The sequence below is a fragment of the Bidens hawaiensis genome, unplaced genomic scaffold (assembly GCF_021521415.1).
Source record: "Bidens hawaiensis isolate Kalapana, Puna unplaced genomic scaffold, B.hawaiensis_p1.1 tig00039694_1, whole genome shotgun sequence".
Taxonomy (NCBI): Eukaryota; Viridiplantae; Streptophyta; class Magnoliopsida; order Asterales; family Asteraceae; genus Bidens; species Bidens hawaiensis.
This window is the reverse complement of record NW_027497000.1, coordinates 16979-41608: the sequence shown is the minus strand read 5'-3', so window position 1 is coordinate 41608 and position 24630 is coordinate 16979. Positions and strand designations below refer to the sequence as shown.

Sequence of the window (24630 nt, the reverse complement as noted above, 5' to 3'; positions counted from 1 at the left end):
CATGCTCATTTAATTTTTAATTTTTTCAAACTTTGCTTGGTTAGTTAACCACATAAAACCGAAACCAAACTATAACCGAGCAACATAACCAAATAACCAAAACCAAAGTTCAGTTATGGTTATGCTTAAGAGAATCTCATAACCGAATCTAGCGATTATGGTTATGGTTAAGGATAAAAACCGTTAATCCAAACCGAACCAGACTACTAATTAGAAAAACAACATAATAATTTTTTTGTAAAGAAGAGTAAAAATAAAGGAGACCCCTATGAGAAGAAATAAAAACAGAAAAAGGTAAAAAAGAAAAAGACATGTCTCCACTCTCTCTTCTTCTTCTTCTCTCTCCGGCAACCATCATCACCAACACCAACACCAGCCTTAAAGACGGCACACTCCCACACACCTCTTATATTATTCTCTTCACTTTCACACTTCTTCTTTCCAATTTCCCACCTCATTTTCCGGCCAAAACCCACAACCTTCACCATTTCACCATCTTCATCCAAAACCCATCAAAACCCACTTCTTCGTTTTCCCAATGAAGCACCCAACCTTCACTCACGCTTTTCGTCGAACACCTGGCCTGCACAAATAGATCCACAAACTCCCACACCAAACCCACCACCCAACCCCACAAAATGCGGACCCACACGACGCCGTTTCAAATACTCATCACCATCCTGCTATTACTCTCACCGGATACACCAACTGTTCTCACAAACTCACTAAACATAGCGTTAAACGACGACGTTTTGGGGTTAATGGTGTTCAAAGCCGATGTCCAAGACCCGTACAGTAAACTCTCCACATGGAAAGAAGAAGACGACAACCCGTGTAACTGGGTCGGAGTCATGTGCGACCCGTATTCCAACCGGGTCACGGAGCTCCGGTTAGAGGGGTTCTCACTCTCCGGCCACGTCAGCAAGGGTTTGTTAAGGTTGCAATATCTTCAAACACTTTCTCTCTCTAGAAACAATTTCACGGGCCAAATCAATAACCCGATTTTAATTCAAGTAATTAAAAACACCCAGTTTGTTAATTTGAGTGAAAACGGGTTTTCCGGGTCAATACCCGAACAACTGTTCGTCCAATGCGGGTCAATTAGATCCGTTAATTTGGCGAATAATAAGTTGACCGGTCAAATACCCAGTTCAATTTCGTCATGTTTGACTTTGCAAAACGTTGACTTTTCGTCAAATCAGTTGTCAGGTGGGTTACCCAGTGACATTTGGTCGTTAACTTCGTTAAGATCACTTGATGTTTCTAATAACTTTCTTGATGGTGAAATCCCACATGAAAAGATTGGAACTTTATTTGATTTAAGGGTTTTTAATCTAAGCAGTAATAATTTCAGTGGTGAGTTGCCTGATAAAATTGGTGAGTGTTTGTTATTGAAATCTGTTGATTTTAGTAATAATTATTTGGTGGGTACATTGCCTGAGTCTTTACAGAAGCTTAGTTTGTGCAATGTGGTTAATTTAAGGGGGAATTACTTCGCGGGTGACGTACCCGAGTGGGTTAGAAGTTTGAAAAGTTTGGAAAATTTGGATCTTTCGGTTAATAATTTCACGGGTTTGGTTCCGAACGCGTTGGGTGATCTTGAATCGTTGAAAAGTTTGAATCTTTCGTTGAATCGGTTCACCGGCAGCTTACCCGATTCGTTAGCGAAATGTGTTAACCTTTCGGTTATAGATGTTAGTTTTAACTTGTTCACAGGAGATGTTCCGAGTTGGGTTTTTGGTTTAAGGTTAAAGGGCGTGTTTCTTTCGGGTAATCAGCTTGCTGGGAATGTTGACTTTGGTCAAACTGGTGCGGGTTTTGACAGTCTTGAAGTTTTGGATTTGTCTTCGAACTCGTTGTCGGGTCCGATCCCGTCGTCGATTGGTGAGTTTAGTCGGTTGGTGGTTTTGAACATGTCGAGAAACAGTTTGATCGGTTCGCTTCCGGGGAGTTTGGGTGGATTGAAAGGTGTGAGTGTGATTGATTTAAGCCATAATTGGCTAAATGGCGGCATTCCTAATGAGATCGGTGGTGCGGGTTCGTTGGAAGAATTATGGCTCGAGAGTAACTACTTGACTGGCTCGATCCCGGACCAGATCCAAAATTGCTCGGGTTTAACCACTCTGTAAGTCTTGATCATTACTGGATATGATTCTGTTTAGCTTTGTTCGTTTTTTACAATGGGATCGGTTTTAGTTTTACCATCTGGGGTTGAATCTTTTGGTAAAAAAAGTGTTATTTTTATAAATACTAGCATGGTGCCCGCGCAATGCAGCGGGGTGCACGCGCAACTCAATATTTAACGCATAGTCTGTGTCGGTACATACGTCACCTGATGACTGTGAGCACATAGCCTAAAATTGGGCGTGTAACTCGTGCAAAGCCAGTTGCGTGTAATCGAAGATTGAACACGTGTAACCGGACGGGAATGCACGTTGCCGACATTAAAACATGCTTAACCAATATACGGTAACTTGAAATAAATTACCTGAACTCATTTTGGCCCCAAACCCGTTCTGACTCGACAACGTTCTGATCTGGCCCATTTCTACTCGAACCCGAACCATAACCATTTTTTTGTATCGACTCATTCCGACCCTATTGTACTTTTATAAATGACCCGAACTCGCCCGACTTGACTTGTTACCCGGTTCTAAATGGTAAGCGCGTAACATGCTAAATTTTTAAAACTAAAAACCATAACAATATTATACCCAAATTAAAGAGAATAAAATGCTCGTTTTTATGACGTAATTTTTTTGAAAAAATATTAACGTGTGAAGAAGTTATGCCCGTTAAAAAGTCGTGGGGTAGTTGGTTTTGAATTAGAGGGCATATGTGTAACTATTATTAAACTTTACAAAAAAGGTAGTGAAGTTGAGGGACCAAAATTGTAAGTATATTTTGAAAGAATGAAAGTTGATTTGTAAGTAAAGACTTAATTACCCCTAGTTTTTTAAATTTTGGTGCATTAGGTGTTGTTTATAAAGCAACGAGTTTGGTACCTCTTAAAATTTAAGAGGTCCCTAACTCATGCTTTATATATATTATAGATAAAACCAAACTGTTGGATTTTTATTGATTTTTCCTTGCAGTTTTTTTCAATTTTTAGTTGTACCAAACCGAACCGAAAAGTCGGTCTAAAAAGAAAATAAAACAAAACCATCAGTTTTTTATTAGGTTCGGTTATTTCTATTTGCTTTCGTCCGTAATTCTGGTAATACTTTGGTTATTTCTGTTCGGTCACCTCAGTTATTCCTGCTACAGTTCGATTACTTCGGTTTCATGTAAACCTCTGATCTGAAAGCGAGCTGAAATTTAATTTACTCATTTTTTAAATTTTCGCATGCAGGATATTGTCTCAAAACAACATTACGGGGACTATCCCGATATCTATCGCGAAATTAACCGAGCTCGAGTACGTTGATTTATCATTCAACCGCCTCTCGGGAACTTTACCAAAAGAACTAACAAACCTCTCAAGCCTCGTGACATTTAACGTCTCGCATAACAACTTTGAAGGCGAGCTTCCGCTCGGTGGTTTCTTCAACACGATCCCACTTTCTGCGGTTTGCGATAACCCGTCTCTATGCGGGTCAATAGTCAACCAATCGTGCCCCGGCGCACACCCAAAGCCAATAGTCCTGAACCCGAACCCGTCTCGGTCAAACCACGGGTCAACAGCATTAAACATGAGTCACAAAAGAATCATTCTTAGCATATCTGCCATTATAGCTATTGCAGCTGCAGTGTTTATAGCTTTGGGTGTAATTGTGGTCACAATTCTTAACCTCCATGTTAGGAACTCGATGTCCCGATCCGCTGCGGTAGCGCTCACGTTTTCCGGTGGAGATGAGTTCAGTCACACACGCTCACCGAGCTCGGATTATGGAAAACTTGTTATGTTTACTGGTGATGCCGAGTTTGTGTCTGGGACCAATGCGTTGCTTAATAAGGAATGCGAGCTTGGGCGGGGTGGGTTTGGGGTGGTGTACTGGACTGCTCTCAGGAATGGGCGGTCGGTTGCGATAAAAAAGTTAAACGTCTCGAGCATGTCAAAATGCCAAGAGGATTTCGATCGGGAAGTTAAGAAACTCGGGACGATTCGACACGCGAATCTCGTGTTGCTTGAAGGGTATTATTGGACTCCTACGTTACAATTGTTGATTAACGAGTATGTGTCGAGTGGGAGCTTGTATAAGCATTTGCACGAAGGAAATGATGAAAATACCCTCTCGTGGAGAGAACGGTTCGAGATCATACTAGGGACCGCGAAGGGTTTGGCTCATTTGCATCAAATGAAGGTCATTCATTATAATATTAAATCGACAAATGTTTTAATCGATTGCTCGGGTGAAGCGAAAGTCGGAGACTACGGGTTGGCGGGACTTCTACCATCGTTAGACCGACACGTGCTAAGCGGGAAGATTCAGAGTGCTCTCGGGTACATGGCGCCTGAGTTCGCGTGCCAAACGGTTAAAATAACCGAAAAGTGTGACGTTTACGGGTTCGGGATATTGGTGCTCGAGGTCGTTACGGGGAAGAAACCGGTGGAGTATATGGAAGACGACGTGGTAATTTTGTGCGATATGGTTCGGGGAGCGTTGGATAACGGTCGGGCCGATGAATGTATTGATAGAAAGTTGAAAGGTGAATTCTCGACTAAGGAGGCTATTTCGGTAATCAAGCTCGGGTTGGTTTGTGCATCGCAGGTCCCGTCAAACCGACCCGACATGGAAGAAGTGGTGAAGATTTTGGAGTTGATTCAGTGTCCTTCTGAAGGTCAAGAGGAGATAGAATGAGAAGGGTAAATTGGTAAAATGCTGCTGGCAAAGATGATCCATCTCGGGTTTGATTGTTAACGCGGAGAGTACAACACTGCAATGCGCGGTATGATGTTGTATATGATCTTAAAAGGGTACACATGACATGGGGTCTTTGGTGAGAGCATTTTGCCTTTGTGCTTTGAAGGCAAGGTGGTAGATTTTGTTTGATATAGGTTAGGATCATACTTGTGTTGTTTAAGGTTGTTTTTTTGGTTCTAAATTAATGTTTTATGTGATTTGTATTGGTGAAAAAAGAAAATCTTTTGGTCGGGTTATAATTGTTCCCATTTAACTCCTTTTTTGGATATTTGTTCTAGGTTACAAACTTAAAGGGCTAATTCGTCTTTTATTAATACTATCCGTTTTTTTATTCTTTTTTGTTTAAAAATCACAAGGGCAAAATCGTCTTTTGCTATACTCTCTTCTTTATTGACTCACTTATATTCTTTATTGACTCACTACTGGGACCTGGTTAAAGGATAAAGAAGTAGAGAACAAAAAGGGAAGATATATACGGTGAAATTCTAAGAAAATATTATGTTTATCAATTTTCTAAATCACTTACTAATATGGAAATACCAAGCAATAAAATACACACACATATAAGATCAAGGTAATGTCATAATTTCATGTATTTTATTTATATATAAGTGATACTAGTTTTTATCCCTCGTATTACGGGGCTGTTTTATATTGTTTGTTCGAATATTTATTTATTTTTTGAATTTATATATTTTTATTATATGAAAGTTAATAATATACTTATGGTTTGATAAATTGTTTCACAAATAAATAAGATGTTATAACCCGGTTTAAAAGCTATATGGTTTTGATGAGACTCAAGATCCGTTTATTTTTTTTACTATAAAATTGGTTTTTAATTATAAATAATATTTATGAAAGTTAATAATATACTTATGGTTTGATGATACCTAAGACCCGTTTATTTTTTTACTATAAAATTGGTTTTTTAATTTAAATAATATATGTATATCTTTTTTAAAATAAATAAGATATTAATTTTTAGTATATCCTATTTTATAGGATTTTTACATCAATAATTTGATGAGAATAATTTTTAATTTAATGAAATGTTATAACCCGTTTAAGGAATATCTGGGTTTGGTAAGACCCATACCCATTAATTCGGGTCAAATGCATGAGAAGCCTCCATTTATAAATCAAACAAATCTGGTGACTCCATAAAAGGGGGGAGCTACCACATCACGACACATAGGATTTTTATGTTTTCATTTATATATATTATAGATTTTTTGAGAGTAGGTTTGTCACAAAATGAGAGATAATAATCAAAAAAATATATCGTTATATTTTTATTATATTTTCTTGGTTTGGGAAGAGAATATAATCATGCCCTCTAATATTCAGGTTCCAAGTACATACTAATACATGTTTTTGAAAAGTTTTGCAAAAAACACAAGTTAAATATAACAAAATATTTCAAACCATAAATTAATAACTTACAACGGACATACTGTTTTGATACCCATGCATGACCACGTGGTCAAGTAGTATGATGTTTGCCTTTGAAAAATAAGTTGATTGGTTAAAATCCTTGCAATTACAATGTTAGGTAGATTTTATATGAAAAAAAAAATTGCTTTAAAAAAATCTAATTTTATATGAAATTTAACCACTTAACTTTAATATTGGTCCCATAATTTTGATAGTGGATGAATGTATTTTGAATTTGAACACAAGCAACTCTAACCTTAATTTGTTGGAAGTGAGGGATATCTTTTGTCATTGCACATCGCAATTAGAGAACTTTAAATGCATACTCACATCTTTCTTACATCCCTCATTGCGTCTTTTGAGTAACTATTTTTTATTATAATAAATGTTTATAAACAATTTTACTTTTACTTATATATTTTTGTTAATATATTTACTTTTCTTGCCATCTTTGAGGGAGTTATATGATTCTTATCTTTGGGAGAAGACTGTGATTTAAATCCTAACATTGGTGTACATTGTTTTCTTGTAGTTGTTTAGGAGTAGGAACTAGATAAGTGTGTGAGTCGTCGTTAAGAAAATTACTTTACTTTTTCTATACGTAAGAAAGCAACTAAGTACATAAACATATGTAATAACAACGTGCAATGCGTATTAACCAACATTTTCTATTTTTTTTTTCAAACATTTGATATTTACAATTATCTTTTACTTCCATCCACCCGGGCCTTGGTGAGTAGTTTATAGCCCTGCCAATCACGAACCTTCCATCTTCTCGCACAAGTCCACACCTTCTCTATCGGAGCCGTTTACAGGTTAATCGGCGAAACAACCAAATCGCCTTTGCTCTCTCTAACCGGTAAACACTCTTTCATTCAAACCTAATTCAACAAACTCACTGCTGTGCAAATTCACTGCTATCATATCCTCGAATCGATTACTGATTCATCCTCAAACATCTCAACATCAGCCACTAGATTCTTTGGTTTCTATTCAGATTATCTATTTTGGTGGTTAATACGTATTGCACGCCAGGTGTTCGACGAAATTACGACTTAGGTTCGGATAAGTTAAAGGTTGTTTACTTGCATTTGGGTGCTTAAGGGGGTATTTTGAGTTGGAATTCTACCCAATTTGCTTTATTTTGGAGTTATACATTCCTCCTCTTATGCCTTATCGGTTGTTGTGGGGTGCTAGATGGGGGGTGAGCAACCCGTTGTTGCTCATCTCCTTCGAGTGTGAAGGGTTTGGTCTTTGATTCTTGCTCTAACTCATCTCGAGTCGGGGTCTTTAGGGGTCCGTTGTCTTTTGTGATTTGTTTGTTTTCTGTTCTCGTGTGTACATGGCTACCATAAAAAGATTTCGAAATGTTAATACAGGAGGGCTTGGTTCTAGCTCCACTTACGGTTTAAGGCCATGCCCCTTTAAGCATTTCCACGAGTGTAAGGATGGTAAACCTGTGTCCTCGGGGTTTTTCCGCCTACTTGAGCACATGCAAAGTACTCATTTCAAAACGGATACTTGGAAGAACCTTTTAAAAGATGCTATCTCCAAGGATTTGGACCTTTTTATAGATGTTGGGGAAGCCCTTTGGGCGGGGGATAAATGGTTATGTGGGAGGTGCATGACGTTGAATGCCCTTAGCAGGGGGTGCAAGCATGTTGATGGTGTCTATTCTTTTTCTGTGGATTCTGGAGATGTTGGAGAATTCATCGTTGGGATCCAGAACCTAATCGTGTGCCTGTGGATAGGGACCCATGTCCATCTGTAGGAGTGGTTGGTGATGTATCCATTTTGGAACGGGTTTTCTCCCTTCCCATTCAAACGGTTAAGAGCATCCCCCCAAGTTTTCGTTTGGCGTTTGCTCAGACTTTGGCATGTGCTTTACGCAGGGTAGTGGATTCACCAGGCTCGATTGAGAATTGGGTCAAATTACTATTGTTGCCGCGTTGTACTTTAAGGGTGGTGAAACCTTCCACTAGGCAGGAACGCAGGTCAGGGAATCGAAAGTCTTTGCAATTTAGTAGCATTCAGCAAGCACTTGCGGTGTGAAAAGATGGATCTGGTTTTGCTGACATGGTTCTTTCTCTCTTTGATAAGGTGGGGGAAACACTTTTTCTAAAAGAGAGGTGGGAGGGGAGGAGGGTTCTGAAAAAAGCCTCAATATTAAACAATGTATTAGGAAAGTCAGGGATGGTCATTTCACAGCTGCAGTCAAGATATTATGCTCAAGTGGGGTTGCCCCTCTCGGATATTCAACCATGAAAGCCCTCATTGATAAACACCCAGTGGTGCCGCCTCCGTCCTTGCCTTCTAGTTCTGTCACCCTGCCTACTCTCTCCGTGGATGGGGACTGTGTGCTTAGATGTATCCGATCATTTCCTAAAGGGACCTCATGCGGGAGAGACGGGATGCGGACGCAACACTTGTTGGACGCTCTTAGCGGTGAGGGATCAGTGACTTCCATGGGTCTGCTCTCAGCCATCACTGAAGTCGTCAACTTATGGCTAGGGGGTCTGTGCCCCAAGGTGCTCGCTGAGTTTATTGCTTCAACCCCCTTACCCCTTTATTAAAGCCGGATAATGGAATTCGGCCCATTGCTGTGGGGGCTATCTGGCGTAGGTTGGTTTCTAAAGTGGCAATGAAGATGGTTGGGAAGGAAATGACTTAGTATTTAGGGGACTTTCAGTTTGGGGTCCCCTGATGGGGCAGAGGCGGTGCTTCACAGCACGAACCGGTTTCTTAACTCCTTTCACGCGGACGGTTCTTTAGCTATGCTTACCGTGGACTTGTCCAACGCCTTCAATATGGTCGACCGCACAAACATTCTCCGGGAGGTTCATCATCATTGCCCGTCTATCTATCTATGGGTCCAGTTCCTTTATGCCCAGCCGGCTAGGTTGTACGTTGGTGATGACTGTATAGGGGCTACTGCTGGGGTTCAGCAGGGAGACCCCCTTGGGCCCTTCCTCTTTGCCTTAGCCTTACACCCTCTTGTTCTCCGGGTATAAAATGACTGTAACCTCTCATTTCATGCTTGGTACTTGGATGATGGGACTATCATTGGTGGTGCCAACGAAGTCTCCAAAGCCCTACACATTATCAGCTTGGAAGGGCCATCATTGGGGCTTCACCTTAATATTAAGAAAACCGAGGTTTTTTGGCCAACGTGTAATGGAGTGAAAGTTAAAGATGGGCTTTTTTTCCTTGTGGGATTAGTAGACCAGAGAGAGGGGTTAAGCTCCTTGGAGGGGCTGTTAGTCGAGATCCCTACTTTATTAAGGAGTTGGCAAGGCGGAGAGCATCTCGTGCGGTTGATCTTATGAAACTCTTACCTTGCCTTAGGGATCCCCAGAGCGAACTCCTCTTTCTTAGGTCTTGCATGGGGGTTGCTAAGTTGCTTTTTGGGTTACGAACATGCCACCCCCATATGATGGATGATGCGGTATCATGTTTTGATAAGGGGCTTCGAGAAGCCATCGAAGACATAGTTGTATGTGGAGGCCCATTCTTTGGTGATCTTCAGTGGCGACTTGCATCTTTACCGATGCGCTTGGGGGTTTAGGCCTTCTTTCGGCTCATGATGTTGGGGTTTACGCTTTTGTAGCGTCGAGGGCTCAGTCTTGGAAGTTACAGAATCACATCTTAAGGAATAGCGGAGTTGTCGACCTGGACTCAGACTACGTGCAGGCCCTGGAACGCCTAAATGGCGCTCTCCCAGACTTTGACATTTGCGGTTTCTCTAATAAGGACACCGCCCCACCAAAGCCTCAAAAAACTTGGGCGAATGCCCTTTTTGGCAAAATCGCTCAGCGCCTGGGAGAAGTTTTTGGATTGTCCCCCCGACAGAAGGCAGTTATTAAATGCTTACAAGGTCCTCATGCCCAAGATTTTCTGACCGTTATCCCGATTTGTTACACCCTCAAAATCCACTAACGGAGTTTTACCGTCAGAGGGTGTGAACTAACAGGATCGGAATCATTAGTTATAATCAAACCATAAGTAGAGTTTTCAAACCACGAAACATTTAAGTGTAAATAAGTGCGGAAGCGTAAAATCATAAACCAAGTGTTGCGTCACGCAGGACGACTTAAAACCCAATTAATAACAGTTTAAAAATAAGTTTGCAAAAACGATAGATTTCAATGTAATGCATGTTCCTATACTGCGCACCCGCATCGGCTACCTGAGAATAACATACTAAAAGTGTCAACACGGGGTTGGTGAGTTCACAAGTTTATATAAATAAAGCGTTTGCGTTTGCGTTTACGTTTTGCGTTTGCGTTACCAGATAATGTTAAATCAATTATATATCCATAGGTAGCTAGCCTATAAAACAAGTATTACTAAGTGTTCGACACCGAAGCTGACTGTTTATCAATTGCCTTGCCACCATGTTTACCACGACCATGGAAAATGTGTTAGCTAAGATTACACCCACTCGACCTCCAGTCGAGTTTAGCGTTGGGTGGGGTTTGCCAAACCCAGTAGTACTACTCAACAATGACTCGCTATTATACAAATACTAAACGGTTCGATGTTATGAAGGAATTTAGTTGGTTCGTTTGCCACTTAGCCTTTACAAGTGATATATAACTAATAACAAAATCTAAAGCGTTTTGGAGTATGTTATCTCCCCCAAGTGTAAAGCGTTTAAAAGAGAAAAAGGGGAACGTGAAACTCATTGTTTGCGAAGAATTCAAAAACAAGTCAACCAAGAGATGCGCGTCACAGAAAATCCTCACTAGCGTTCTAAAACAAGAATGAGATTTTCTAAGTGTTGGAACTATTATTGAGTCTCTAGACTCGGCACATAATACCTATGCATAAGATACGTTTCGTGTTTCGTTTGTGAATTGTGCGTGACTCAACAAACACATTGGTGATACGTTACATGTGTGAACAACTACTTACGTGTCAAGTATTAATATTGTACATTACTAGCAATTATTCCTCACAAGGGTAATTTAGTCAAAAACATGGCAATTATCTAACAACAAGTACGTTTTATGTATTTTCACATAGTTCAGCAGCTAGTTTTATCAAGACAGATTTCTACTTGAAAGATTTCTCTATTCAACACATCATAACATATCAATTAATTCACTAAAAATCGTCACAAAAGCACACATGAGTTAGGTTTCCAGAACTATTTTTATTGTATTTTTATTCCACATAGTTTTCTCACAAAGACCAAAACATTACAGTAAACTCACAGCAGTCAAAATCATGCGCAACAGAATTTTATTTGTTATTCCCGTTAAATGAAAAATTCAATTAATGCAAGACCAATTGGGTTAGGTTCTTAACTCAACATGTTAACTTCCAGAAGTGGAACCAACCCATTTGGTCTTGTAGTTTATGAGATATGATAATTACAAAACAGCCTAACAGCAGACCTCACAATTCAGACTCGCACTTCAGTTTTGTAAAATAATAAAAGTTAACTTCTACGCGTCCAAAAATTACAAACTTGGACTTTATAGAAACTAGACTCAACCTAGTACACTGTAGTGTTAATAATTTCGACCAATTATCAAATTAACATTCAGTTACAGTCGTCTAAACATAAACTTAACAATCTGTCCAGTACCAGTTTACATCAAAACTCAACATAACAATAATCTATGAACCATAATCCATGCATATAACACTCTAGACACAATATTTACCAACCATGCATATCAATCTCACATTCACACCTAGTTAGGGTTTTTCTTGAAAGTTTAAAATCAAAGAACTATGATTAACAACAACAATAACACAATTAGTTATCAATTTCATTAGCAAATCATCATCAAGTATATGATCAAACCCTAACTCATCTTAATCATCACTTTCAAGAGTCTAGGGTTTTGATTAACCCATTCAATATCAAAATTAAACACAAAGAATGCATAGAGTAGTTGTTAATACCTTCCTAGCACCTTAATTCTTCAACCAAACTTGAAAAATCCTTGTGTGTATGTGTGTGTAGTGTGACGGCAGCCAAGGGAGAAGAGGAGGGGGGCCGATCGGGTTTGAGAGGGAGATAGGAGGTTAGGGTTTTTGTTATTATTAAATAATAATATGTTACACAATGGCCCCTCAACTTTTAGTTATTACTTTTCTAGCATAAAGTAGCTTTTCGCATCTTGAGTTAATGTTCTACACAATATTATCAAATAACATATAAGCCTAACACATAATTATCAAATAGTTATTGTTTTAATGTTTGTCGTTTATTCACCAATGGTTTGCGTCAACTCGTTTGCGTTTCGGTGCAATCCCGAAGGACTACATGTGTAGTGATTGTCAAGCGTCATTTAAAACCCTAGTTTAAATGTAATGAGATGTGCGTTATAGATCAAGTGATCTTAAGTTTGAATTGACGGAGTTTGGATTAACGGAGTTAACCTGAAATTGACGAGTGTCACATGATTGATGGCTTGGGCCAAAGCATGTCTGCGCTCGAGTATAGGGCCATTCTTAAGTACCGTTTGATGGTCCCAATGTACCCAGAAGACGAAACATGTCCGATCTGCCGTAAGGCTTGCCTGGATAAATTCGGAGAGCATGCGTTTCATTGCAAGGAGATTCCTAGGTTCAAATACCGACATGATTGGGTGCGGGACGTTCTTTGGGACATCTTAAGGCGGACTGGGATATCAGCTAAAAAGGAAGCCCCCGTAAACTTCTTTATAGACCCACGGAAGGGAGATCTACTCTACAACCGGCAGATTTGCTCGTCTTTGGTTGGGCCGGGGGAAAACACGCTTGTGTTGATCTCACAGGGGTATCTCCTTTAGCTGGTTTGAGGGATAATGGGTTTGTAGCTGGGCAAGCAATGGAAAGGGCTGAAACAAAGAAGGTGGAAAAACATGCTAAAGCCTGCGAAGAGAACCAACATGTTTTTGTCCATCTGGCTTTTGATACCTTTGGCTCCTTGGCACTGGAAGCTATCCGTTTCCTAACCAGGGTCCAACGGGTTGTGCATAGCAATGTGTCGACTCCAAAGGGGCAGTGGTATGTCTTTAGCAGGTTAGGGTTTGCAATTCAGAAAGGGGTGGCGGCGCAGCTTGTTGCCCGCCTACCTGCTATGTTGATGTAATATCTTTGTTTCTATATAAAAAATCAAGATCAGAAAAAAAAAATCTTTTACTTAAAAAAAATGATATACTATTTACCTATACACTAATTTTTATATATATAGTCATGGTATACATATTTGAGCAATGCAAATCAGCATAATAAAAATATAAATCAAATGTGAAACAGTATACATGGTTAAAAATAATAATTGTTGAGATAAGTGAGATAAATAGTGTACAATTGAGTTACTTGGATAATAGCGAGATAAATAGTGTACACTTATAACTTAGTTACTTTGGAATTTGGATAATACTATCTGACCATGATATGCATTCCGCTAGTTTTTGGATATTTTCATGTTACGATCCCGTCGCCAAGAGCATTCACATTTGTATCTTCATCCCTATCGTTAAATATAAGTAAAATGAACTTTCAATTAAAAATTTGTTCACATTTTAAAAGGCCTCACATCAGATTTTTCATATATATCTCTATTCAGATGTAATATTTTTCTCTATTTTTTTTTATATTTCCATACTCACTACTCAGTCACACTATCATTCATAAAAAGAAAAATATGAGGAATAAATATAAAGAGTGAATAGTGGTTTCCTATATGGTAGAGGTGTTCTTCGGGTTATTTATTCAGGTTTCTGGTTGTTCAGGTCGGGTTGTTCGGGTTTGAGCTTAAAACAAATTGACCCAAGAAACGACTCAAATAAGTTCTGTTTGTTCGGGTTTCAGGTTAAACGGGTCGAGTAAATTCGGGTCGGGTTTAACAAATTAAAAAAATTATCCACCTTTAACAATATCATAAATTAAAAAAAAACATATTCCAAGCTGTTATAAAACCATAATGTACAACCATATTCAACAATAACATATATTATTTAGCAAAACATGAAAATTATCATACAAGAATGCATTAGACGGGATGGAGTGTTGTAGCATGTGGATCAGTCATTGTGTAGATTGAAAAAACTTTCAATACATATTTGTTTAAATACTATACTATTTTAGTTTTTGAACTGAAGGTACATTCTCAACATTCTTTATGGTAATTAATAATTGAGATCAAATGTGGTAGATCTAATATTAATTGGAGTTTTGAGAACAACCGAACAAAAATATATAATGTCACATTGTTACTTCACCGCTAAACTACCATATAAAAATTAGGGATACATGCATCGATGTATTATACTTTGGGTTATTCGAGTCGATCCAAATTTGGGTATTTCAACCCAAATACGGGTAAGAAGTTTAATCGGTTTCGGGTCGGTTTATTCTGGTCTTGAGTCGCTTCGGTTCGGGTTTGTTATTCAGGTACGGTTAAAAATACACCCCTGCTATATGAGATAGACTAGTGTTTTTATATGAGTTCCATATATTTTAAGGATGAGGATGGAATATAGGTTGAGGATGTTATAAGGTGGCGTGGAGTAGCTTAAAGTTTTATTTAGAATTATATGACGTGTTAATTAACAATAGTACTCTTAAATTTGGGTAGTATTTTAATTGGTGTAATAATTGTTGCTTGAATTTGAAGTCATTGGTACGATCAAATGGTATTGGAAGCTTTAAATGGAAAGGGGCCTAATGAATAAAACATGCACAAGACCATTTCACATGATAAATATGTTTATTTATTCTAACACTAAAGTATAGGTGTGTTCATATTAGTTTTCTAATTTTTAGTATAACTTCTTGTAATGTAGACATTTGGTTTTAAGTAACTTATATTTAACAAACACATTATAACTTAACTAGTATTTAATAAAAAAACAATAAATATATGCTTGTTTGCATGTGATCAATGGAGAGAAGTGGACCCTACCCACTTTTTTGGTGAGTGGGCGCCAAGGGGACACCGCCCAAAGGGCTAACATCCTTCTTTAACCTCTCATTTTGATGTTTAGTGGCATTAAAGTTGATTTTTGCTTTTGGAGCCTCCCATGTTAACGCCCTTGTGACTTGTGAGTCTGGTAATCGTGATAATTTCAAGCATTTCAATGTGTGAACCAAGCCTATGAGAGTAAAATCAGATCCCAAACCTCATAATTAGTTATATTTTATTTAAAACATCAATATGTATATCAAAATACATGTGTTGCATGTTGGTAATAGAATACATTTCATACATTGAAAACACTTAATAGAGGAATTAGACATTACATATATGTGTCTATTTGTCAAAAGTATTGATAAACTTATACAACTCTAATAATTTATAAATAATGAAACTTAAAATTATCATTTAGTTAGAAAATTGATTCTTATTATGTTTATGTTGGAAAGGGCAATTCTTTATGTTTACTTCTAATGAAAACATTTGTTCAAACATCATAATCACTACTTGGAATTCTTAAGATTATAATGATGGTTATTATTCAATGTTGCTTGAAATGCCTTTATGTCCTCACTAACAATCAATGGCTCTACCTACAAGTAATCTATTTTTAGAGTTTGTACCCCATACAACATTAATCATTTCATTTAGTTTTCCATTTACCAATTGGATTTTTATAATACCAGCTTAATGTTATTCACTGATAATAATCCAAATTGAAAATATACCGGCAGGTGGTCCCAAATTTTAGAAAATCTACTCTCATTGGGCCTACGTTAAAAAAATTAACGGCATTAAGTTTTTTCCAAATTTGAAACTAAAGTTTTAGGGCTTTTGATCGGAAAAAGGATACGAGTCGAATGATGTAAAACTCATATAGAAACGGTGATCCAAACGGCTTGATTTTTGCCAATTGAAAGTTAACACTAAGTACTGTGTCGTCATTTAGAGCACCATTTCGAGAAAGTTTACATCAATCGACTGGTATTCTCCTTCTAACCAAAAACACTAAAACGTCAGTTGAAATTCAAAAAAAAAAAGGTTAACATTATTAAGTTATTTTTAACGAATGTCTAATGAGAGTAGATTTTTTTTTTAAATTTGAGATCACCAACATGAATATTCTTAGTTGGGGTTATTATCGCCAATGACATTAAGTTGAAATAATTAAAATCCACTTTTCCGTTTTTCATTTAATAACAGCTACCAAACAAAATAGTACACTTTTTTTTATCAATAGTTCATAAATTAAATCGTTTCTCATTTCAGATAATACTAAATCGTCTTAACATTTTATAACACCACACTCTCAACTAATCTCAAATTGTTTGATAACTTGGCCAAAAGGCTTTATTGCCAATTTATTCAGTTCTAGCTATCGTTACACATCCTTTGGAAAAAAAAAATAGTTTCTTGAAAACGATAAACGTATATGCACACAATATCGACATAAAGCTAAATGATACAACCATATAGTTCCTAGACAAGAAAGGCCAACACTGAGAAACAACTCAAGAGAAAATCCTTACACGCATATATAGGTTGAGAAAATCCGAACTCAATTCTATCATTGACCATGACCTCTCTTGTATGTTATATAATGCTTGTCAAGGTCAACTACTCGTTGAAACCCTTAGCCTCATAATGAGACTTTGCTCTTTACACAATACGTAATTGAAGAAACATTGAGTCAATTTTTTATATAAGGATGAGCTATTCAATCCGAGTTTTGTTAAATGGAAACCTCCTTCGATCCCCCTATTCTTCGAGAGTCCTCTATTCAGAGGGATACGAACTTAACCCTTATAGGTCTAATCGTCTAATGTATTGGGTTTTGGTTCAACTAGGATAGTATTTCTACATTATTATTTGAGATTGTAAGACGTTATTAAGTTATGCTTTTATACCACTTAATCATACACTATTGTGTACAAGTTAGATACACGGAATTCTAGCAAAACAAGAGTCATCATTTTAGTTATAGTTAACAATTAGTTACATAATCTTCATACACGATTGTGCACAAGTTAGATACACGGAATTCTAGCAAAACAAGAGTCATCATTTTAGTTATAGTTTAAAACAATTACTTACATAATCTTTTATAGAACATTGTGAAAAACTATAAACCTTTTCAATATTTAAAATCATACAATTATAGCACCTTTAAAATATTTTAATTGTCACAACATATTTATTTTTTTCTATGTCCTGATGTAAGTTCTATAACCTTTTGTGTCGTACGCTATAACAAGTGCATGTACCGTAGGATGAGCTAGATATCGAATACCGATCCTGAAAATTCCAATCTCAATTTCCCAAAAACTTGATATCGGTACCGAAAATACTCTGTTCGATGCCGGCACCATAGACTAACATTCGCTAAATACCGTTATTAGTATCATTTGCTCATCCCTAATGTGCCGTAAAGAACCATGTGCCGTAAAGAACCAGTAGCGTTTAGACAACACCAATACCGATAATCCGATATCAACATTATCAGAACCGGTACCGTACCGATACTCGTTTTAATGTTTTCTTGTTCAAATCAAAACATGTATCAGTTTCCCTTAAAACATATCTTCAACCCTCAGTCCACCTTACTCCGACCACCATGAATTCTCCGGCAGTAAGACCTCCACTACACCTGCAACCTCCATCCTTCTTCACCCCTGCAAACCCACCAAAACATTATCCAAAACCCACCCATCACCCACCACCCAAAACCCAAATCGCCCAAAAACTCGCCGGTAAAATCAAACACGGTAATAAAATCCAAACCCTAACAGAGTTCAATCACCTCTTCATGACCATGGTTTCAGCTAACGAAACTGATCTCGCCTTCAAATTCTACTCCAATTTGCCAAATTACAACTTATCCCCAAATGACTTAACCTATTCTATTCTCATCAACTGTCACTGCAAACGAAATGACCCAATTGAAGCTAATAAGGTCTTACAACATTTTATTAATAATGGGTTTGGTTCACCTAATGTTAAAACGTTCACCCAAGTGATCAATTGTTTTTGTAAAAAGGGTAAGTTAACACATGCACTCAAGGTGTTCGATGAAATGCGTCAGAGAGAATGCTCGCCGAATATTAACACGTATAATTGTTTGCTCAAAGGGTTGTGTTATGTGGGTAGAGTTGAAGAGGCTAATGAGTTGTTGTTAAAGATTTTGAAAGATGGTGAATTGAAGCCTGATGTTTATAGTTTTACTGCGGTTATGGACGGGTTTTGTAAAGTCGGGAGGTCGGACGAGACGTTGGAGTTGCTTGATGAAGCGATTGGTATCGGGTTGGTTCCGAGTATAGTGACTTATAACACGGTTTTTAACGGGTATTTTAAGGAAGGAAGGCCGTTGGAGGGGTTCGGTTTGTTGGAGAAAATGAAGGAGAGGGGTTGCAGGCCGGATTGCGTTAGTTATAGCACGTTGTTACACGGGTTGTTGCAATGGGGTGAGGTTCGGGCGGGTGTTAAGGTTTATAACCAGATGTTGGATTTGGGACTCGAGGTTGACGAGAGGATGATGAATACTTTGTTAAGAGGGGTGTGTAGGAAATCGAGAAAGGAAAAGGAGTTGTTGAAAGTTGCGTACCAGGTGTTCGATGAAATGTCTAAACAAGGTTGTGGGTTTGACCCATGTGGGTATGAGCTCATGATTGAGGCGTTTTGTAACGGGAATGAAGTGGACAAGGCTTTTGTGAATTTGTGTGAGATGATGAAGATGGGTTTGGTTCCACGGACATTTACTTTGGACATTGTGGTTAGAGGGCTTTGTGCTGAGGGGAAGATTGAACAAGCAATGTGGATTTTGGTTTTGGTGTGTAGAGGTGAAAGTGAAATGTTTGAGGGAGTTACCTTTGATGTTTTGATTAGTGAGTTGAATCGACGAGGGATGGTTACGCATGCCACTTGCGTGTATTGTGTTGCGTTAGAAAATGGAGTGATCCCGCTTAAGAAGCCTAGTTGATGAGTTGTCGTATGATCTGTCACTTAAAAAGTTCGACCCTTGTTAATTTCAGATGTAGTATGAGATAGTTTTTTTGTAATACAAGGTGCTTTACGGATTATTTTGAGCTCAAGCGGATAAAAGTGTTCATAGAACTAGTAAGGGGTGTTTTGAATGCGTATAAATGTTGTAACTAGACCGCGCTCCAAGTATCTTAGTGATAAGGGTTTTGGGGTGATGAAATGCTATAACACGACATATTTGTAAAGCTCTGTAAAGTTTAAGATATCTCGTCAATTATAAGTTCGTAACAGCTAAGACCTACGTCCACAAACAACGTGCTTAAAACCATTTGAGGTCGAATAAAAAACATTTGAGGTCGAACGTTTCTATAAATACAAGCTACAATTCTTGACATGACACGAAAGTAGTTAAAGTTTTGGATCGACTATAATATATTAGTTACCAGTTTATGCTTAAGGGTTTAAAACAAATACAATTTATATTCAAAGAGATTATTTAAAAAAAAGGTTAAATTTTGAAAAGAAATAAAATTTACTTGACCAACAAATTTTTAATCGTACTATAAACCAATATTACAAGTCTTTGCCCAAGTTAGAACTGTTATAAGTGAACAATAAACGGCTCGACCAAAAACAAAACTCAAACATGTTCATGACCAATATGAAATACGCATAGAGTGTTACAAATACGCTCTATATATCTCAAGGAAGGTTATATAATTAGAGGTAGATAAACAATACTAGTTACCCATAAGTAATCACTTTAAAGAGTACATTAAAGATTCATTCATATGCAAGTAACTTTCACAACAAATTTACCAACATGCTATTCAAGAATCTAAAGCTGTAATAGAAACTCCTGCAAACATGATTGAACAAAAATCTTCTTCAAAAATAACCCGTTGAGGAACGAATCATACACGACTCACGTACTGCCCTGTTCTTGTATCCACAATAATCTCTTGATCTCTGTCCACAAACAAAGGAACATAAACAACTGCACCTGTTTCCACAGTCGCTGGCTTCGACCCACCTGCCAAAAATAATAATCATTAAAAACCTCTAAAACCATACATGAAGGGTATTTTAGACATTTGATTAATAGGATATACAGATAGTAATTATTAGTAACATTTATACTACCTTGAGCCGCGTCACCTTTCACACCGGGATCAACATCAACTATTTTCACTTTAACCTGTATCGGCAGCTCAAAATCGATAACTTTTCCCTTCCAAAATAGCAAACTGCACTCCATCCCTTCTTTTAGCCATTTCGTCTTATCTCCCATATCCGACTCGTTAAGACGAACTTCCTCGTATGAAGACTGCAATATAGCACACCAATATTAAGCTTTTTTTAAAAAAAAAAAGGAAATGACGATTAAAGAAAATTCATAAGTAAAAGAAGTTAAAGATACCAGATCCATGAAAACAAATTGTGAACCGTCCTTGTATGTGAATTGTTTCATTTCCTTAGAGATCTCAGCTTGTTCAATCTGACAATATCATCAAAGATGAAATAAAGTAGAATGAACATTTTGACTTTTCAGGTCAAACGAATCAATTTTGACCGCAAAATGACAGATTCTTTTTGAAGTTTTGGGGAAAGTCTTAAATAGCCATCAATTCTTATAACAAATATTGCATAAAGAACTTTTTTTCTGTTGTAAAACTAGTGACAGTACTACATCAATTGTGGAATTAAAAGAAAAAAAGACATGACTTCAAAACGTCAAAACATTTCTATATACCTTGCTTCCAGCTCGGAAAGTTTTCTCAACAGAGTTTCCTGTTATATGATTCCGTAGTGTAGTCCTCACATAAGCAGCTCCTTTACCAGGCTTCACATGAAGAAACTCTGAACATCAAATAAAAAACACATAAAAAATGAAATAGAATGAGATAAAAGGGAATGAAGAGACCGAATTCGGTATAGTGCAATTTGTAGTAAAAGAATTCAATACATTAATGTGTGTATTTGAGGATATTTTAAGGGTGGTACCATTAAATAGCAACTTAGCAACCAAGTTCTATACATACCCAATTCGGTTACAAACAATGAAGCGTGTCAAATATTATGTAACTGGTTATAACACCCCTAAAACATTTAGGCAGTAGCAAACATTGAAAGCTTAACTATTTTTATAGGTTGCGTCTAAAGGAACGTTATGTATCTTCGGATCGCAAATCACAACAACAAAAAAAGACATAAATCAAACGGAGAAACGGAACACAAGATTTACCGATCAGTATGACCTACGTCCACGACTGTAACTAATGGTTTAATATTATTTAGGTGCTCAAGGATGTACATCATTATGTATTTAAAGACTAATTTTAAGGTTAACTTAGGGCCGGCTATAGTAAAGTGAGTCGAATGAAATCAAGGGCGTCCTCCCTTGATCAAGCCTCCACAGCATCACGCCTGATAAAGAAGACCACTAACACGCCATCCAGACACCACAAACATGCTATGCGGGCCGTATGACAAGAGAAAATGGTCGCAAGGCCCATACGACAGGCCAAAATAGGTCATATAAGCCCAATGAGGGGCCACAAATGCTAATATGGGTCTTATGAGGAGCAAATCATACGGCTCATATGATGTATTTTAAGACAAAAAAATGACTAATGTGACCACTAACAGTCATGCAGCCATATGACTATTTTCCGCCATATCATACGGCCCATATGATGTGACAGACACACTGATGTACACTTCTGCGGGTGGTGTTTGTAAAAGTGTGACGAGAGGGATGATGTGGTCATCGTTATGGCTACTCTCATTCCATATCGTCGGACCTTATCCTAATGCCTAACCCTAGTGTGTGTGTGTGTGTGTGTGTGTGCGCCTGAGCAACCAAATACCACCTAACCATAACCTGGTGCTCCTCATTGCGAAAATTCAATTGGTTATAACCATGACGAAAAGGTATACAGTGAGCAACTACCTCACTTTATTATCAACGATTAGGCATTTAGATTATCTTACTTGTGATGTACATCATATGATCTCTAGGAATCCCGTAAAGCATTGTTTGGGTGATTATTTAATGTTCCTTAAAAGTCTCGCATGACTAGCAGACTATTTTGTGTTCATAAAATATCATGTAAGCTCATAAATCATTCTAGTACTCTGTGTGAATAGTATAATTGGATTATGTGACACTAAAGGGTGTTATACGAACAATCGACGCCGAATACATACTTGTCATGAGACGATCATCATTTTGTCACAGGATGATTTATCTAAGGTTGTTGATAAACATTTCTACAAAGAGTTATTGTATAATTCAATAGTATTTGATACTATAAATACGACAACATATAATACATTTTATTTCGGAGTCAAATCACTTGCTAAACAGATTAAACACAGAATCCAATAATATAAGTACAGAACATAGGGGTGATCAATAACCGAACACAAGACCGGTCAAACTGAACCAAAATCAACCGAAAACTGAATTAATCAAAAAGTGGTTATTGGTTATTTTTTGTAACCCGGTTAACAGAAATTAACCGAACCAAACTATTCCTTTTCATATATTTCTAGCTTTTATACCCCAATTTCATACATTCATATCTTCATTTCAAGCATTTATGCATCCAAATATCCAATTTATGGATTTATACCTTCATTTCATGTATTTATGCATCCATTTCGTGTATTTCTAAGTTCAAATTTTATCCTAAATTTGATTATGGCTATTAACCGAACAGAACAGAAAACCGATGGATTAATTTGGATGAGGCTAATAAGCAAAGCATAGGCATAAATAAACTTAAAAGATGAATCAACTGTAAACAAAATGGGAATAGAAGTATGTACCTAGAACTTTCCAAGGAGCACCATCAACCTGAATGTTCCTTTATATCATTACTTGAATACGCATGTATTCCTGCCATTTCCCAAAACAAAAACAGGGGTTTTACTTTTATAAAAACAATAGGAACACTAATTATTAATTTACATACAGAGAGATAGATACTTCTCAGAGCGAAAGAAAGAAAGAAGAAATTATACGTGGGAATGTCCAACGGCGTGGAGAAAACTTGACAGAATGAAATGCTTTGTTTGATGAAAATGAAACTGGTAGAAGACAGGAGGAGGATGAGACAGAAGACAACCTCAACGATGACATCAAACTAGTCATGGTTTGGTACTTGAAACTAGGGATGACAAATGATCCTATAACTGGTTTAGATTGTTGTAATTGGTGGGGGATAGAGATATTTTTCAATATATTTAGAAACTATTGTGATAGAAAATGTAATTAATGATAAATGTATAAAAGATATATGTTTTATTATAAAGTTAGAAAAAATTATAATGATTTTAAATGTAATTTTATAAATATAGAACAGAATGTAAATGCTCTAGACATTTGATCAGTTTTTGATAATATATTATTTTAATAGTTATTTTTTTGTTTTATCTATGTTATCTATATTTATGTTTTAAGTGACTAGTTAATTGAAAAACATGTATTTTATTGGGATGATAATGAGTCATGTTTAGGTATTTTCAAACCATACCCAATTATTAAAGTCCATCTCAAACCCGTAACAAACCCGTCGGGTTTTAATAGCATAATAACCCGTCGGGTTTTGGGTTTCCTATCGGGTTTTGATAAAATACTCATTGGGTATACCCGGCTCAAAACCCGTCGGATTTTGACAAAATATAACTAACTGATTACAAGATGGTTACAATAAAGATAAAATATCTCAAATAATTAACATTAACAATTTTTTGACAAATAATATATTTGGAATATATATAATATAATAAGCTATATCGGGTACATCGGGTCGGGTAATTGGGTATATTAGAAATCCCAATCCCGTCCCAAACCCGCGAAAAATTTAAAAACTAATCCCAAACTCGTCCCAAACCCTAACGGGTCGGGTATTACCCGTCCTATTTATATCAGGTTTCGGATTTTCCCATCGAGTTCAGGTTTCATTGTCATCCATGCACTTTTGTCAGTAGACTAAACTAGTGGATGATAATAATTTATGTTATTTTTTTATTGGTTAGTATTTATTGGCTCAATGTGAATCACTAGTTATAAATTGTTAAAACCCCGGCCAGGGTACCCAATACTTGATAAATACCATAAGGATTTATGATTAGTTATAAAAACCGGGTATGAGTTTGGAAATAACAACTGCCTTGCTTATAGATTTTTTAACGGCCAATTTTTTTTTTCAAATGAACTACTAACAAAAGTCATCACATCGGGATACACTCGTCTTTCGATCTGGGAAAATCCTCACCTAAGGCTTACAACCGTGAATACTCGCCCATTCAGTTCAATGATCCAAATAGCGAACGCCACCAACTCGTCTGGTCTTCCATCATCACCTGGTGTCGTCGAAACTAAATGTTGGGGACAAAAATCAAACTTGAATCTGGTCTCTC

The 24630-nt window shown here is 37.2% G+C and overlaps 2 protein-coding genes and 1 pseudogene across 3 annotated transcripts; 2 read left to right on the top strand and 1 right to left on the bottom strand.

The window, feature by feature from the left end:
- Window positions 1-247: 247 nt before the first annotated feature.
- On the top strand, window positions 248-5086 carry LOC143591476 (leucine-rich repeat receptor-like protein kinase PXC2). The gene is made up of 2 exons (XM_077071670.1): window positions 248-2125; window positions 3353-5086. The coding sequence occupies exons 1-2, from the start codon at window positions 639-641 to the stop codon at window positions 4800-4802; spliced, it is 2937 nt and encodes a 978-aa protein (XP_076927785.1). The 5' UTR covers window positions 248-638; the 3' UTR covers window positions 4803-5086.
- Window positions 5087-17741: 12655 nt separating this feature from the next.
- LOC143591482 (uncharacterized) lies at window positions 17742-19303 on the top strand. The gene has a single exon (XM_077071673.1). It carries the CDS (start codon window positions 17837-17839, stop codon window positions 19196-19198), a length of 1362 nt encoding a protein of 453 aa, XP_076927788.1. The 5' UTR covers window positions 17742-17836; the 3' UTR covers window positions 19199-19303.
- Window positions 19304-19840: 537 nt separating this feature from the next.
- Window positions 19841-23359, bottom strand: LOC143591481 (uncharacterized; annotated as a pseudogene). Its single transcript, XR_013145694.1, has 6 exons — window positions 23230-23359; window positions 23035-23104; window positions 20954-21060; window positions 20621-20698; window positions 20344-20527; window positions 19841-20233 (listed from the first exon to the last, which is right to left on the bottom strand). The product of XR_013145694.1 is annotated as an uncharacterized LOC143591481 (transcript).
- Window positions 23360-24630: the final 1271 nt, after the last annotated feature.

What these genes read in the sequence shown, in the direction of transcription:
- LOC143591476 (XM_077071670.1), top strand. Translation starts at nt 639, where the DNA reads ATGCGGACCCACACGACGCCGTTTCAAATACTCATCACCATCCTGCTA. An exon ending in TGCTCGGGTTTAACCACTCT is followed by an intron (nt 2,126 to 3,352) that starts GTAAGTCTTGAT and finishes TTTCGCATGCAG; the next exon opens with GATATTGTCTCAAAACAACA.
- LOC143591482 (XM_077071673.1), top strand. Translation starts at nt 17,837, where the DNA reads ATGAATTCTCCGGCAGTAAGACCTCCACTACACCTGCAACCTCCATCC.